The following is a 16502-nucleotide window of genomic DNA, read 5'->3' as shown; positions in this document are numbered from 1 at the left end:
CCAAAGCTCAGCTGCTCCCACGGAGCTCACCCATGAATCCCGGCTCTGCCTCCCTGTAAAGTGGGGCCAGCTCAGCTGGAAGAGGCGTTGTTAAACCAGGCTGGGTTTGGGCTCCCAGACACTTGGCACCTCCCGGGGCTGGCCGCAGACCTGCGGGATCTGCTCTGAGCCCAGCTCAGTGATGATGTGTGGCAGCTGGTCCCTGCGGAGCGGAGGGAGGTGTCACAGGGAGGGGAGGCAGCATCCATGGGGCAGAAACAGCACCGGGCTGTGCCCCGCCTTGGAGATGGATGGGGCTGGCTGGGGCCGGGGCTGTGGGTGCGGGTTACAACACCCATGACTGTAAAACCCGGCTTTCTCTGCAGCCCCTGAGGTCGAGCATCCACTGGAGGAGGGGTTGGACCGTCCCAGGCAGAGCTTTGCTCCCGTGGTTTCCTTTGGAGCACCGTCAGTGTGGAGGTGAGAGGGAGAAGCTGTTCCCTGGCTGCTCAGGACCTCCGGGAGAGGGGCAGCACCCTGGTGAGAGGGGAGCAGTGGGGTGCAAAGGGAGCAGTGAGGAGCACTGGGGACCTGTGGGGAGCCACCCGCGCTGAGCTGAGGCTGCGCTGAGCTGGGGACCTGAAATCATGGCTGCTCGCTTTCGCCGGCAAATCTTGCCTTTGTGTGGTTTCCTTTTCCTTCTTCTACACAGACTCCTTTTCCTCCCCTCTCTCTTCATTTCGTTCCTGTTCCTGCAAAGGCAAACTTCAGCCCTTCCAACCTTTCCAAGCTCTCCACAGGAGCAGAACCAACCACGGAGTCCCAGCGGGGCTCAGCTTTAATCAATCACCCACGAGATGTCAATCTGCTGCAGGCTCTCAGGTGCTGCTCTACCTGAGCCCTCCTTTGCTTCTGCTGCTCTGCAATCCTCCCCACAGACCCACCCCTCCGCTCCCTTTAAATTTGGCAGAGACAAGCAGCTGCAGCCCTGATTGAGCCGTTTCCTACCATCAGCTTTGCCTCTCCTGCAGCTCCTGGTAGGTGCTGGCTGTTCCCTCCTCCTTTCCTGGGTTATCCCCATAACAGAAGCTGCTCTGGTTTGTAGGTCACTGCTGCTATTTGCTGAAGGGGCTCCCTGGGTATGAGCTGTTGTTGCAGGCTGCCCCTGTGGTGGTGCTCAAGGGGGAGTTCTGTGTGCTTTGGGGTCTGCGGTGTCTGCTGCTGGTGGTCTCCACAGTTCTGGGGTTTGCTGACACGGGGGGGGGCCGATAAAAGTTTGGGGACCACACTGCGGGATGAAGCTCACGCTGGGGAGCGTCACAGCATGTGTGTGTCCACCCTACTGCATTCCCCAGTTGAAAAGCGCATAGGAGATGAGCCTTGGACCCACGGTGAGCCCCAGAATGGGACATCCCTGGGCCACTCACCCCATTGCCCTTGCCCTTTGTGTGCACTGGCCCCAAGGGAGCAGCGCTGGGGGCAGAATGGGCTCAGAGTGCAGGAGGCTGCACCCACCCAAGAGGGCAGCAGAAGGGAAAGGAGCAAAGCAGCTCTTTTGCAGCTGCTGTTTTATTCCTGGCCTCTGGAACTGGGGCAGCTCCCACCAGGGACTGGAGGCTTTTTTAGCTGCCTTCATCCTGCCTATTTATAGCTGCTGTCTCTGCAGCCGTGGTTCCCTTTAACAAGCAGGATCTGAAGCTGCCCAGGAGCAGGAGGGCTGAGGTGTGTGATCCAGCAGAGCCCTTGGGATAGGGAGGGAAAGACACGGAGACACCATCAGCCCCCCTGGGCACAAGCTCCACTGCACTCTTGGGGGGCTGGGCTGCCTGTGAAGCCAGGTAGAAGCTGGGAACATGGGGAAGGAAGGGTAGCACTGCCTTCCCTCTGCCACAGAAGGTTAAGGGTGTCGCTGGGACCATTGGTTTGATCCCTCTTCTCCCCTGCACCTGCCCGTGTTGCCCCAGACACACAGCCCTGTTTGGTGTTGGACACTTCTGGTACCTCCCCAAGTACTGTGTGTGTGTTTTGGCTCAATGTGTTCATGATGATTTTAGCTGTTGGTCATCCCCACCCTGGTCAGGCAGGATTGTGGCCTCAGGGCTCCCAACAGCAGCTCCATGGGAAGCAAGGCAGAGGTCAGGACAGGGATTCAGGGATAGTCCACAGTGAGAGGTAGCAGCAGGGGCTATGTCGTGTGCTGTATCTATCATCTCCCCATAAAGGTGTAGAGGCATGCACATCCCTAAGGAGCATGGGCTTGCCTTTCTCCCCGGTGGCCAGGACCTTGCAGGGTGGCAGAGCTCTGCTTTCAAGCAGCCAGGTGTTAGCGCAGTCCCCAGCGCACTGCACTGCCTGGCCCTGGGCAGGATGGGGCCACCCAGGCCCTGCAGCAGCCCCTCTGCCTCCCCAGCCCGGTCCAACACGAGGCGAGGCAGTGGTGGGTTTATTTCAAAGTAGAAGAAAGGTTTTATTCTTCCTGGAGGTGATGCAACATTCAGATTTGCCACGAGCGTGTCTCTGCTCACACTGGCTGCTTGCATGTGCTTAGTCAGGGCACAGCTACACAGGGAAAACCCAGAGTGGGAGACATAACCTGTCTGAGTCCCAGGTCTGGTGAAGAACCCCGTTACCCAGCCAAACAGCGCGATGGTGTGGTCCCTTGCGCAGCACGCTGCTGAGCAGACAGGCTCTACAGGAAAATCTAAACCCAAAACGTACTTTCAGACATTTCACATCAACTTTTCCCCTAATGCTGCTGGGCAGGAGGTTGGGCTCAATGTGTGTCCCCTCCCAGGCTCCTCTCCCCTCCACATGGGCACTGCCAGCAGTTACAGCGCATCGAGGATGTTGTCGATCCTGGTGACCAGGTCCTGGCGCTTGTTGGAATGCATCTTCTCGTTCTCGATGTACGTGTCCTTCTTGAGCTTGCCGGCCACCAGCCGCTCCGCCTCCACCGAGGACTTCAGAACCAGCTCCTTCACCTGCCCATCCAGCTTCTGAATCTCACTGACCTGATGAGGAGAAACACAGGGAATGTGGGAGCAGACAACAAAATATCCCTGCAGTGAAGCTGGAATAGAAGAGATGCTCAAGCTGGAGTAAAAGATGAAGCCTCTGCTAAGTGAAACATCTCCAGTCCCTCACTATTGCCTCCTGAGCCATCCCCTCTCTTGGCCATCACATTATAAGTATCTCACGAATGTGCATTTAAGCAGCATAGATAAAAGGGCTCTAAGGAACCAGGAGCCACACCAGCAAGACAGAGGAGCAATGACTGTTAAAGAGAGCTTAACAACGGCTTCCAGGTAAATCATAACTATGACAGCAGGAAGCTGCATCCCTGCAGTTAATGGTGTGTGAGAAGCAGGTCTGTAATGACAGAGCTACTCTTTGAGTAACAGATTAAGCAAGGTGGACCTTAGACTAAAGTGTCCCTCACTTCAGGTGAAGTGGCTGCTCCAGGTCAGTGTGTGCTCACTGTGCTGTGGCTTTCAACGTGGCACAGTCAAATGCCCCCTGAGGAGCATCACGTTACCAAGCTTCTGTCAGCACCAAATTCACACGTGCAAGATGAGGGAGCAGATTTTGGTCTGGCTCGTGTCAGTAGTGTAGTTGGGACTGATAACGTGTTGATAGCCTCCTTTTTTTGCCTGTCACTGTCACAAGCTCCGTGAGAAGCATCAGGATTGTGTTACAGAAGCATTCATGTGAACAGATCCTGCAGTTGGTTCAAGGGCTGTTTAAGGAACAGCACAAGCAGCTGTTTAGCACCAGCACTTACAGAGCTGCATAACCAGTACTGCAAACAAACCTGATCTTCACACCCTGGCAAGGATCAAGCCATTTCCAGAGGAAAAAAGCCCTAGAAGACAAGCTGCAGAAACTAACCCCCAAATTAAAACTCGCATAGAACAGATGACAGAGAAGAACAGGAGAGCTTAACAAAAATGCATTACAATTTCTTACTTTATCACATAAGTCAGAGCCTTCTGTCTTCAGTTTGGACTGCAGAGAGGCTATTTCGTTTGTCAGGGCCTTGTGCTCTGTCTCCAGAGACTTCTTGCCACTGTTGAGGGTGGAGATGTCCCGTGACTGCTTGTATTTGTTCACTGCCTCATCGAAATGGCGGTACAGCCCCAGCCTCTTGTTCACCAGGGTCAGCACTTGCTCTGTGATGCAGGCCACCTTCATCCTGGCTTCAGCAGCTGGATCCTGCAACAGGACACAAGGGAAGATCAAAGCAGTCCTATCTTTAACCTCCATCAAGCTACAGCTGCAGTCTGGCACAGGACTGTTACAGAACTTGCTCCTTTGAATGGTGAATGGTGCAAGTACTGACTGGGACAAGCACCTTTCAGCAGTCAGCCTAGCCCAAGGAAAGTGAAAACACTGCAGAAGAACTGTGGACATCCCTGCATCTCGGGGGGGAATTCCTTCTCATCCAGAAGGCAAAACTCTGGTCATCCTGAGCACACCAGTTCAAACCCTTCAGGAGTATCAATGCTCAGACAGTATGAAAACGGCTCCGGTTAAGGATCTAGTAAAGTATCTGATCAGCAGGAACATTCAGTAGGAATTACTGGTGTGAAAGATCTCCATCCCTCAGCTGAGTGAAGCCACTAATGCTCCCACAGGGCTCTCCAGCATACAGCACCTTGGTGATGGAGAAATCCAGCCTCACGTAGACAATCACAGTGAAGAACAAGATGTAAAAAGCTCCAACCACCAACAGAGGCTCCTGCAGCATCAGGATCTTGTTGAAGGTGTAATGAACCTAGAAGAGAAGTTCCAAACACTGAGTAAAAGCAGTGACCCCTGTTACTATGGGAGAGATCTCCTCTCCTCAGGCAGCTGGTGAGTTTGGAGGGGACACAAGTGCTCAGACAAACCACACAGAGAGGCCACACTCACCACGATGTCTTGGATGTGCTGCTCCACCAGGTTGCTCTTGTGTGCCACAATAACTGGACGTCCAAAGGTGTCCAGGTAAGTGTAGTGGAGCTCGTCTGAAGCACGATTGATTTCATAGGGGCTGTCCACATGGATATTCCTGTGGATAAAACCACAGTCCCCTATGACTGCACAGTGTCTGAGATGATGTAACCTAAGACTTGGCTGGCCAACCGTAGCCTTGAGCACAAGGCCAATTATGCACTTTAAACACCACTCTAAAAGGAAGCAAAGCTGTGTTCCAAGCTCTCCTCCACAGGCACAGTCATGGTTTTTTTTCACTGTCCTCAGGCCATTCCAGTAAGCTGGAGAAGTGCCACCACCACAGCAGCATCTGCAGTAACAAGGCAGGAGCAATGACACTTACTTGGCACCTTCTGGCAGGACGATCTTGACAGTCAGGGAGTCTGTGACTTGCTCATCAAACACGTGGTCCACAAACCTCATTTTCAGGGCATACTGATCACCTAAGGGAGGGCAGAGCAGGGGGTTACAGCTGCTCGGAGAACAAGGGGCGACCCTGAAGCTCAGCTCCTCCTAGGAGTGAGGGTGCATTGTGCAGCAGGGCCACCAGCTCCCTTGAGTCCATTTCAACCAGAGGTCTGCAAAAGCCTGAAGGCAGCACAGAGAAGGTGGATTTGCACATTCCAGGAAGATGAGCCAGCAACTCTCATTGCTGAGGTGCAGCATGGCACAGCTTTCACTTCTGTACTGTACAGCAACCACCTCTAAACACAGAGAAAGCTTCTTGCTCCCTTCCCCTGTGCCACCCACCGAGGTTGTAGAGGTATTCATAGCTCGGCAGGTTGTAGCCAATGATGTAATGGGTTTTCCATCCCCCAAAGAGCGGGAAGCGGGGCCGGATCTCCATCTCCACAGAGTCATCCAGGACAAGGAGGTGGCTGGTGGAGATGTTTCCAATTTCATCTCGGTAGTAGACATCCTGAGCAGCAGCAGGGAGAATGGTCTGTGGGGAGAGGAGCAGCGGTCAGTGCCTCATTAGTTATTCCCAGTGGAACTGGGAAAAGCAGCAATGGCTGTGCAGGATCAGGACACCCTGCTCCTAAGTGGGAAATGCAAAATGGCCATTCAGCTGCACTGAGCAGTGAAATTGTGCTATTATACGCAATGAGCCACACAAGTGGCTGCCAGCCCCCAGATCACTTGGACTCTAAATGGATGTGCTTCTTCCAGTGCAGTTTCCAGTACCCTAGACAGCGAGGGAGCCCATCCTGCCCACCAGGACAACAATTCCCTCTCCGCTCCAGCCCACTGCCCCACAGAGCTTGCTGCTGCCTTTGTGCTCAGCAAAATGAGAGTTCTCTTTGGCTGCACCACCCTAGAGAATGACAACACCAACCCTGGAGGCTTCCAGCAGTGAGAAAGGGTTTGGCTCGGATGAAAATACAAAACACTTCTCACATCTGGCCAGCAGAGCCACAGCTTGAACTGAGTGCTTTGTGAGCAAGGAATGAATGGATCAGCTTCCAACTAATGCTGTTCAACATGATGAGGATATGACAAGGCAGGCACTCTGAAAATAAGAGGGTGAGGACAGAATGAATGGCCCTTCAACAGTGGAGGATGGAAAGCAGAACTATCCACACAGGGATTAAGGAATTTAGAGGGTGCCTGAGTTTGGGTGGGAGCACAGAGGGACACCACCTGCCCAGGTACACGCAGTTTGTTTGCCCAACAGATGTGATGAAACAAGTAACCTCCTAATTCTACCTCCAGAAGTTATTCCTGTCTACCACGAGCCCTCTGAAAACCCATCAGAGCTTTAATACTTCCTCATTACTTGGGTATGGTACCAAAGAAAAGGACAACTCTATTTTTTCCCCTCTGGGGATGCAAGAAAGGGGGAAGCCACAGGAAGAAAGAAGCCAAATTTCAGTAATTACACAAAATGTCAACCTTAAAGGACTTGACAGAGGAGATGCCGCTGTCTGGCTGGCGCTGGTAGTCATATCTGGAGAAAGGCCCTTTCAGCACTGCTCCTGTGTGCTTCAAATCAACCGTCTCCTCCACCGCGATGTTCCCCCAGTGAGACACCTCGATGACCCGGGTCATACTGGTGATGGTCAGGAACGGGCTGTTGTTTTCATAGTGCACCTTCAGAGTGTCCTGACAAGGGAGAAGATGAACTATCAGATATGAAGTAAGGAGCAGCTTCCCCTTAGAATTATCTTCCTGTCCCACACAGGAACCTCCCTGACAGACTCATAGAGGTGAAGCTGAGTGCACAGGAAGGTTTGAGCCACCCCTGCCCAGCTCGCACAGGGCACTAGGTACCTGGGGTGTTCTCTCACATCTGGCTGAGAACAGTGAGGGATCCAGATGTGCATACACCCCTGCCAGAGCCATGCCCAAGCAGAAATCAGCAATCACATCTGCACGAGGAGCACCTTACTGGAGCACGCACTCCCACCTCCATGCAAGCTAACTCAGGCTTGACCTGTGACTCTTACCGAAAGCCTCTGCTTCTCACTCCCCAGCCTCTGATATGCGGGTGCCATCTTAGCAAGATGCTCTGTGCAGAGCCACCACCTCCCTGCACAGACATTTACCTGGCTGTAGGGAGGAATGTCCCTGAAGGGGCCATACTCGATCGTGTCTTCGGTGCGGGAGGGGTTGCCCAGCTTGGTGTAACTCTCCACGTTCCTGGAGGCCAGTTTGACCCGGGTCGTCTGGCTCTTGGTGAAGTATGGGGAGTAGAAATAGTGATTCCCTTCAAAGACCACAAACTGCTTCTCGCTCTGGGTGATGTGGGTAGGGTAGGGCTGCAGGACGTGCGTGAATACCATCTCCACAGACACCCGGACCTTGGCTCCCGGGGCCAAAGGAGATGGCAGCTTCACTGAGAAGAATTTCCCACTGGAAGGATGGAAGAATGGGTAAGTCAGGAGAGATCTGCCCTGAGAGAGAGCGCTCAGATCCAACCCCTGCAATATCCCCTGTGGATGGAGCCCAGCTATCACAGAATCACTCACTGGTTGGGGTTGGAAGGGGCTTACAGCTCCCACAGTTCCAACCCCCACGGTTGACTGTGGCTCCTCCAAGGTGCACGGATGTCCTGCCCCAGAAGCTGTGCTTACTCTGGACTGGGGAGGCAGTACAGGGTGAACTGTGTCCAGGAGTTAGTCTTTACTTCACAAACCCACTGGTGCCAAAGAGCACTCGGGATCAATCTGTAATTGCCATTGCCAGGCTTTTGGGTAAGAGCATGGTCACAGCTACAATGCTTCTCTTACCTGTATCCCTTAATAAAGGGACAGGGCATTACTCAAGGCACTGAGTACAAACCTAAGCACAGCTGAGACCCCCTGAGCTGCGTTTAAGAGAGAGCCTCTCTCCCTTACAAGTCTGTGCCCTCACTCTCAGATATGGGTGGCTGTGAGGAGCGGGTATGTGCTGCTGGTGCTGGGCTCAGTGCAGAGACCTAAACCCACATGTGCCATCTCCCAGTTAAAGAGCATTTGAGGGAGGGAAATGGCTTCTACTGGGGCCTCCTGGGCTGCAGGGATTGGGTAGGGGTGCCTGTGTGCCCTGGCTCTGCAGCACCCAGTGTGCAGCCTGAGTACGGGGTGGATCTTCTGGGCACCAGAAGACTCTGGGATCTCCAGCTATGTGGGACTGAGGCTGTATTCCTGCTGCACTATGAGGATGATCCTGGAACCCCCATGCACAGCACTAGGTATCGACTCACCTTTTGCCCTTAACTTTTGTCTCTCTCACTTCCAAGGTGTTCTCCTCCTCTTCCTCACCCTTCACCTGTTTCAAAACAGACTGATCAGTGTGCTGCTGTTCAGAGACTTTAATGGGTGTGCGGTAAGCTCCATTTGGCTCCTATCTACTCTTTAGGGGCACGACCCCAGAAGTACAAGCTGATAGAAAGCTATCACAAAAACAAACCCCTTTTACAGTGCTTCCCGTTAACACACACTGCGAGGTGCAAGAACAGACACTGGAGAGGCAGCTGCCTTCGTGACTTTCCTATAGCGGAGAGCGAGCGGGCACGGGACCGCTGCACACGCCGCTGGGCTCAGAAGGACCGCGGGGTGCAGGAGCTGGCTGCCAGCGCCGCTGCTCCGCTGCCGTTACCGAGGACCGCCGTTATTAGAGCCTGTCCCGCCTCCCCCACTTCAGCCCGCACCGGAACAGCATCCCCGGGGCGCGGCTCACGATGCAGGCGCGGGGCCGCCACGGCAGCGGAACCGCGGGAGCCGACGTGGCCCTGCGGCCGGCGGGGCCCACGCAGCGGCCGGGGCCGGGGCCGGTTCCCCCCACGCCGGGGCCGCCGCCGCTGCTCACCTGCACGCCCAGGTAGGCCAGGCGGGGCTCCAGGCCGGGCTCCAGCGCCAGCAGGAAGGAGGAGGCGGCCGTGCCCGCCGCATTGGCGAGGCTGAGCTCGGCAGAGACCTTGGCGAGGTGCGTGCTGAGGTCCACGGAGCGCCGCGCCTCCTCCAGCAGCAGCTCGGCGGCGGCCCCGGCCACCAGGCACAGCAGCAGGCGGCACAGCAGCCCCGCCATGGCCGACTCAGCACGGGGAGGGCACAAGATGGCGGCGCCCGCGCTGTACGGGGAGGGCACAAGATGGCGGCGCCCAGGGAGGGAGGAGGCTCATGATGGCGGCGCCCAGTATCCCCCACCCACCTCAGCCCCGTGCTTCCAGCAGGAGCTGTTCCAGGCCCTCCGCTCTCCGGTGAACCCGTGTTTATCCTGGCCCTGTTCTCCAGAGCCCAGCACTGGGTGGGCAGCTTCAGGGAGACCCAACTGACCCGGAGGGCAGAGCACAGCGTCCTTGCGGGCTGCGGGTGCCATCCCCAGGGACACAGCCATGGGGGGTTCAGCCGGGATGGAGCCGGGGCTGGCCCCGCCAGGCTGAGCAGTGGGAGAGGTCTCATCCATGTCCCTGGCAGGGCTGCCTCTACCTTGCTGCTGTCACAGGGCTGGTGCAGTCCGAGCTGGGGCATCGGTCCCAGTGACCTGTTCACAAGTAGGAAAGGAGGTTCCTGAAGGAACGGGTTGGCTGTGACCACAGGAGGAGCAGGGAATGGGATCTGTCCTGGTGTGATCCAGATGTTGCACTGGGCTGTGCGGGAGCCGCAGAACTCACCCTGGATCCACCTTAGCTTAATACAAATCCCAATGGAACGCCGAGGAGAGCCCCAGGCACATGGCTGCCGTGGTGGCTGAGGAAGAGCTCAGGCTTTATTGGTGCTGCCCTGGTCAAGTCTGTCTGTGTAAAGCCCAGGCAGCTCCTGGCTGGCAGCGGGAGGCAGAAGCCACTCCTCTGTGTTCAATCCTGAGCCAGGTCCTGCAGTTCCCAGGCATGGGAGTGCAGGCAGGACCTGCCTGGGTGCCGTGGTCTGGCCAGGACCCTCAAGGAGCAGCCGGGGGGTAGAAGCTCTTCCAGCCTGGGTCCTTTTACCACCCTGTTTCTGAGCTCTTCAGCACCACTCGCACTGAGCCTCTGCCCAGCAAACACCGTGAGGCCTCTGCCTGCTGTGGGATGGGGAATGGTGGGGCTCAGCTCCACGCTGCCCTGGGTGCATGTCCTGCCTCTGCACAGAGGTGATGCTGCCGGGTGCTGCCTGCTCGGGGGTTCAGTTCCCACAGGAATCTCCCCCCTTCCATGCCCATCTTTCATTGCACCTCTCTCCGCCTGGGTTTACACACAGTCTGGGTTCCTCCCTGCATCAGACCATGAGGCTCAGTGGAATTACTGTGTGTGCCCAGCGGTGGTGCGGAGCATTGGGAGGCACAGAGGGACGATGTGCCGGATTGGGAGAGTGTCTTGTGGGTGCTGGGAGGAGCTGAGCCCGCTGGGTGCTGCGGGAGGGAGGAAACAACGCCGCGAGGGGGTCCCTTCGCTATAAAACCCCTTTTAACCGTGCTCGAACCTCACCGGCAACGGAACCGAAGGAGCCAGGGATGGGTACCGCGGGTGGCCGCCAGGAGGCGCCCGGGGCGCGCCAAAGGGGCGGTACCGGCAGCGTCAGCGCCACCCCTCGGCGGGGCGGACTTGGCGGCTCCCGCGCCCTGTAGGGACAGCGGCAGCAGCGAGGGAGCGGCTCCGGTTCCGCTCCCGGGGCACCCCGTGAGGCTGCACCCGCCCGCTGCCGGTGATGGGTCAGAGCCGTCCAGACCCGCGGGGTAACGGGGGTCACCGCATCAGCGCAGCCTGGCAGTGTTCAAGGCCAGGTTGGACACAGGGGCTTGGAGCACCCTGCTCTGGTGGAGGATGTCCCTGCCCATGGCAGGGGTTGGAACTGGAGGAGCTTTAAGGACCCAAACCACGCTGTGATTCCATGGTTCCATCCATCCATGATTCCATGGTTCCTCACCAGCCATGCTCAGTACAGTAACTTCAGTTTCCATCTCTGCATGGATCAGCTCCTCTTCTGCTTTTGGGAAGGGAAGCACTTGCCGGTGAATTTACTTTGGAATTCTGTTGTTCAGAGATTTGAACCTGGATTTTAAAGCCTCAGTTTTGCAGAGGCTTTAAACAGACAGGAGGAAGTTGAGGATCCCGCTCACAGCAGCAAGAGGGGGTGGAGACCTCATAGCAGCCTTCCAGGATCTGAAGGGGGCTATAGGGATGCTGGGGATGGACTCTTCATTAGGGACTGTAGTGACAGGACAAGGCGTAACGGGTTAAAACAGAAACAGGGGAAGTTTAGATTGGATATAAGGAAGAAATTCTTTACTGTTAGGGTGGTGAGGCACTGGAATGGGTTGCCCAGGGAGGTTGTGAATGCTCCATCCCTGGCAGTGTTCAAGGCCAGGTTGGACGAAGCCTTGGGTGAGATGGTTTAGTGTGAGGTGTCCCTGCCCATGGCAGGGGGTTGGAACTGGATGATCTTAAGGTCCTTTCCAACCCTAACTATTCTATGGCTCTATGTGGAGGTTGGCAGCTCATGCCATGCCTGCTGCTTCCCCAAGCCCCTGTCTGAGCAGTGCTCATTGGGAGATAAGGCAAGTTTCTCACCAGGTTGCTAAACCCTGGAGTCCTCCTCCCCTGGGTGATGCTCTGTGAGTGCCAGCAGGGATTTATGTGTCTCCTGCACAAGCAGCCCTTGTGGCTGAATCAAAGCCTCTGCCCGAGCCTGGTTGTTCACAGGCCTTGGGCATGTGTGTACATGGGCTGGGCAGTGACCCCTTCCCCAGGGGCAGCCCCACTGAGCCCTGGTTCTTTCCCACCGCAGGATGTGTGACCCAGAGAGGGAGCATCACCCCCCTGTGATCAGCACTGGTGTGCAGCAGGGAATGAGACAAACCCAGCGAGACCCTGTTCATCTAAATGAAGTAAAAGGGGCTGTTTTCTGTTTGCCAGGAATTCGGGCAAGGTCTGGAGCCAGCCCTGAGTGCTTGCACAGAATCACTGAAGCTTTAGCATCCTCCTAAACCCATGTCAGTTCCGGCTGATTGTGCCTTGCAGGGCATGCCTTCAGTTCGGGGGCTCGGGGATTGCAAACAGTGAGTCACAACTCCCTGGGATCCAAATGCAGCTGCTGAGGCACCAGCATGGAGAAGTGTTGTCCAAGATAAGAGCAAAGCAAACCTTGCTGCCCACACACCCTTATCCCTCAAGGCTGAGTATCTTTGTCGCTGTCTTCAAAAACACACACTCAGAGTTACACAGGCTTCTTGTGGTTGCCATTGATACAGGATTTGCTGCTTTTAGAGCAGACGAGGGGACTGAAAAGCTGTGATTTGGGAGAGCTGAGCAGATGGATCTGGAGCTAATGTGCAGCACCCCATGTGTGCAGAGGTGGCTGGTGCTTGGGGAGGGAATCACTGCAGGACATGTCCATGGCCTGTGTCCCTCCCAGGGAAGGACCCAGAAGAGCTCTTGGGGCCTCTGTAGACAGGCCCTGGTGCTTTCCATCCCTGGATCCTGGAGAGCCCACATGCAGCCCCGTTTGGCTCTGCCCATGGAGCTTCAGGACACCTCTCAGCACCGCCTCACTGCAGAGGAAGAAGCAACGTGTGAGTCACCTGTCCCATGAAGTGTTCCACTCACAGCACCAGGCTCCTGTCCCATGATACATCCCAGGTACAACATGGCACAGGCACAGAACACCTGGTGCAGAGCTCACGTGGCTGGTCCACCCCATCACACAGGCTCCATGCAGAGCAGTGCTGGCACACGACCTGCAGAGCGCTGCATCCACCTGTCCTGATGGTCCCCAGTGCTTCAAAGCCACCTCTGTCATGAGCTGAAAGGTCTCGGGCACTCCAGAGCTTCACTGTGAAGGCTTCAGAGCTCGGTCAGTAACAGTGTGCAGAACCCAGTGCTGTGGTAGCACACTGCTGTGACAGCCTTGAGTCCTGGGGAAGGGCCGAGTCTGCCAAGGCTGTGCAGCTCTGCTGGTGCTATGCAGCTCTGTGCTGGTGCTGTGCAGCTCTGTTGGCACTGTGCAGCTCTGTTGGCACCGCAGCTCTGCTGGTGCTATGCAGCTCTGTGCTGGTGCTGTGCAGCTCTATGCTGGTGCTGTGCATCTCTGTACCTAGTTTTAACACCACTCCTATGGTTTAAAAGCCTTTCAGAGATGCCCATGTTCAGAGGGCCCTGGGTCTGACAGGGACTGACTCACTGGCCTCCGGGAAGTTACTTCACTCCCTGGATCATCCTCTCCACCTGAGTGCTGGACCCGTCATGGACCACAGACCTCCAACACAGCTGAGCAGGGAGCATTGCTGCTCCGAGCACAGGCTGGGAAGTGGGCAGGAGCTGGGGTTGCTGGGGAAGCTCTGCAGCAGGGGAGGCCAGAGGGGGTCATGGCTTGTGTGCAGCCCTGGGGATGACAGTCACAAACAGGGAGCAGGCATCTCTGTCCCTGAGCCCCAGGGCCATGGCAAGTTCAAGTGTCACAGGGCAAGGGGGTCTTTGATGGGCTTTGGTTTCCTCCACTCCAGCCTACAGGGAACTGGTGGTGCCAAGTGGGTAAGCACAGAGCTGTGGGGTGCATCCCACCCCATGGCCAGCAGCATGCGGGGGGGCTGTCCCTGCCTGCCTGGCCAGGGCCATGGGATGTCCCCTGCAGGGCACTGACTCAGAGCAATGGAGAGATTTGGATCCCAGGGGGTGAGCTGGCTCCTAAGGGGAGGCACCAGCTCTGCCACCTCCCCGCTCACAGCTCAGCAGTGCCTTTGTGCCTGTTGGGCAGGGGAAGGTGTTAGGAGAGCCCCGAGCCACATCTGTGCTCATGTCTCTGTGTGGGGGGCTGAGGGGACATGGGAGGATCAGGCTCTGCAGCACTGGTGTGGGGCTCGGGCTCCACCGCCTGCATTTAGACCCTTTATCAGTTGTTTGATGTTCACCCTCCAGCAGCAGCATTTATCAGCAAGTGCAGGCGCTGGGAATCCCTCACATTATGTGCAATGTCCTCTGTACCTCAGCAGAGATGGGACTGGAGATCTGCCATGAGATAATGTGATTGCAGCTGCTTCCTATGGCTGGTATCTGGTGATCAAGTCCCGTGTGGAGCTAGCTTTCTGCTTTCACGTGCTGATGCTGTATGACTGAAGTCAGCTGAGGCTTGCCAAGGTGAGCGCATCAGTAAATTACTGGGGTGGTATTTGTACTGCAGGCAGGGATTAGGGGAGAAGGTAGGCAAAAGACCATGGGTGTGCTCCTGCCAGTGGGGATGCAGATGTGGTCATGCAACAGCAGAACATCTCCCATGAGCAGAATGCCAGTGGAAGCAGGGTCAATCTGCTATAGACAAGATAAATCAACGGAGGACAAAGCTTGGAGTACTGAAGCAAGATAGTGTGCGTTTACTTCATTCCAGTTCCCCTTTCGTTCTATTATTAAGTTAGATCATTAGAATGGTGCTTTGAGGAAGCTGCTCTGGGAAGCCAGAGGTGACAAGAGGGAAGTGTGGCATCACTGAGAGAGGAGAGCTCTACACAGGGCTCTCCAGAGCTGTACCAGCACTGGGCTGTGGCTGCATCCTCCTGGGCACAGAGAAAGGTGCCAGGGCTGTGCCCAGTGGTGAGGAGGACGAGCTGCAGGACCCAGGGGGCTGAAATGTGCTGGGCAAGTGTCAGAGGAAGGAGCAAGCTCTCCCCAAGCTGCAGTGCCACAGGCAGGAGGTGGGGACCATTCCCAACCCAGGAACCATCAGGTGTTCTTGTGTCCCATTCACTCTTCCATAGAATGGACTAAAAGAAAGGGAGAGTCCTTTTTGGTGCAAGGACAAAAGCCAAGGGGTTGTGTGAGACATCGTGTTTTATTGTCTCCAATTGGATCAGAGAGGTCAGTAAACAGAGATTAGCTGTCACTAGGGAAGGAAATCAAAGCAGGAGACATCCTTACTTCCTGGTTCAGAGGGATGAGTGCAGGAAATAGGGCTTTCTGCACTGGTGAATGTCATTAGACCTGTCACTTGCTCACCGTGCTAAGGTCCCTCAAGGCCAGAGAATGGATTTCTTCAGAGCAGTGTTAGTGTTGGGAATGACTTGCCTTGGTTTTCAAATGGATCCATTTTCATGGGGTTTGGTATCATCAGGAAGGGGTCAGATGAGGAATCCCATTTTCCTGACCAGCTCCTGACACAGAGCTCCGAGCCACCCGCAGCACTAGCTCTGCCTTCCCCAGGCACATGTTTACTCTGGTGGGGAGGTATTTGTGTGTCCATGGGGCCGGGCAAGAGCCAAAGCTCGGTCCTTCCCTTTGCCACTTTCTCACCACTGCCTTTCTCCTTCCATCCTGCCCCTGCGATTGCAGCTCCATCTGTGCCAGGAGACAGGAGTCCTGCTGGAGAGCAAGGACCTCTGTGGCCATTGCTCCTCCCCAGAGCCAGGATCCAGTGCTGTGTCTGAGACCAGGCTGTGTTCCCACCCAGGAGCCAGAACAGCCACTGCATGGCACAGCTGCTGGTCATGCCAAGAGAGGTACCAGGTGTGAGGTTACCTCCTGTGCAGGGATGGAGGGGGTGGTGTGGGATTGCTCTGCAGGAGGGAAGGGGGAATTTCACCCACAGTTTTTACTGCTTTTCATATTGTGCAAAGAGAAAGAAGAAAAGAAACCTTTAAGAAAAGCACGCTGGAGAATGCTCTGTGATTCACCAGTAATGTCTGCTCAGAACAGCCCAGCACTGGGGTCTCCTGTCAATGGAAATGGAACTGTGCTCTGCCCACCACTGCTGATGTGATGTGCCCACAGTCCCAGCGCTGAGCTGATACTTTCCTCCCCATCCAGAGGAATCGTGTGTTCGGGAGAGTTTTCTCCATCATTTCACTAACCAAAGCCTTTCCTATTTTGTCCAGCCCATGTTTTAACTGGGACCAGGTTCTTCTGCAGCTCTTTGCATCTAATGGGGCACCTTAAAAGCACTAATGAACGAGATGTCCCAGGCTCCGCTCTGCTGTGGGGTGTTTGGTAATAGTGACACAGTCCTGCAGGTGGGGAAATGAAGGCACCAAAGTGGCCATGAACTTGCTGTGTCACAGGAGAGCTCAGCAGCCCCGGCTGCCCCGCTGGGCAAGCAGTGATGGCATTACCACCACACTTGCTTTCACACCATTGATCTCCAGCTGCTCTGCCATGAACCCAAACC

General features: G+C 55.7%; 1 protein-coding gene across 1 annotated transcript; it reads right to left on the bottom strand.

The window, feature by feature from the left end:
• Nucleotides 1-2421: 2421 nt before the first annotated feature.
• RPN1 (ribophorin I) lies at nt 2422-9507 on the bottom strand. The gene is made up of 10 exons (XM_061456036.1): nt 9244-9507; nt 8639-8703; nt 7500-7806; nt 6847-7056; nt 5704-5896; nt 5297-5396; nt 4891-5029; nt 4634-4753; nt 3946-4191; nt 2422-2990 (listed from the first exon to the last, which is right to left on the bottom strand). The coding sequence occupies exons 1-10, from the start codon at nt 9460-9462 to the stop codon at nt 2808-2810; spliced, it is 1782 nt and encodes a 593-aa protein (XP_061312020.1). The 5' UTR covers nt 9463-9507; the 3' UTR covers nt 2422-2807.
• Between the last annotated feature and the right edge of the window lie 6995 nt (nt 9508-16502).

The sequence above is a fragment of the Pezoporus flaviventris genome, unplaced genomic scaffold (assembly GCF_033815535.1).
Source record: "Pezoporus flaviventris isolate CSIRO_AGI_PZ_B2104156 unplaced genomic scaffold, CSIRO_AGI_Pfla_v1 ptg000021l, whole genome shotgun sequence".
Lineage (NCBI taxonomy): Eukaryota > Metazoa > Chordata > Aves > Psittaciformes > Psittacidae > Pezoporus > Pezoporus flaviventris.
Note: the sequence above shows the minus strand (reverse complement) of the source record. Positions and strands in the feature narration are given on the sequence as shown.

Excerpts from the sequence above, each read along its gene's own strand:
- RPN1 (XM_061456036.1), bottom strand. The coding sequence starts at position 9,462 with ATGGCGGGGCTGCTGTGCCGCCTGCTGCTGTGCCTGGTGGCCGGGGCC. Across the intron at positions 5,897-6,846 it reads CCTCTGTCAAGTCCTTTAAG|ACCATTCTCCCTGCTGCTGC; the intron begins GTTGACATTTTG and ends CTCTCCCCACAG. Across the intron at positions 4,754-4,890 it reads AGCACATCCAAGACATCGTG|GTTCATTACACCTTCAACAA; the intron begins GTGAGTGTGGCC and ends CTTCTCTTCTAG.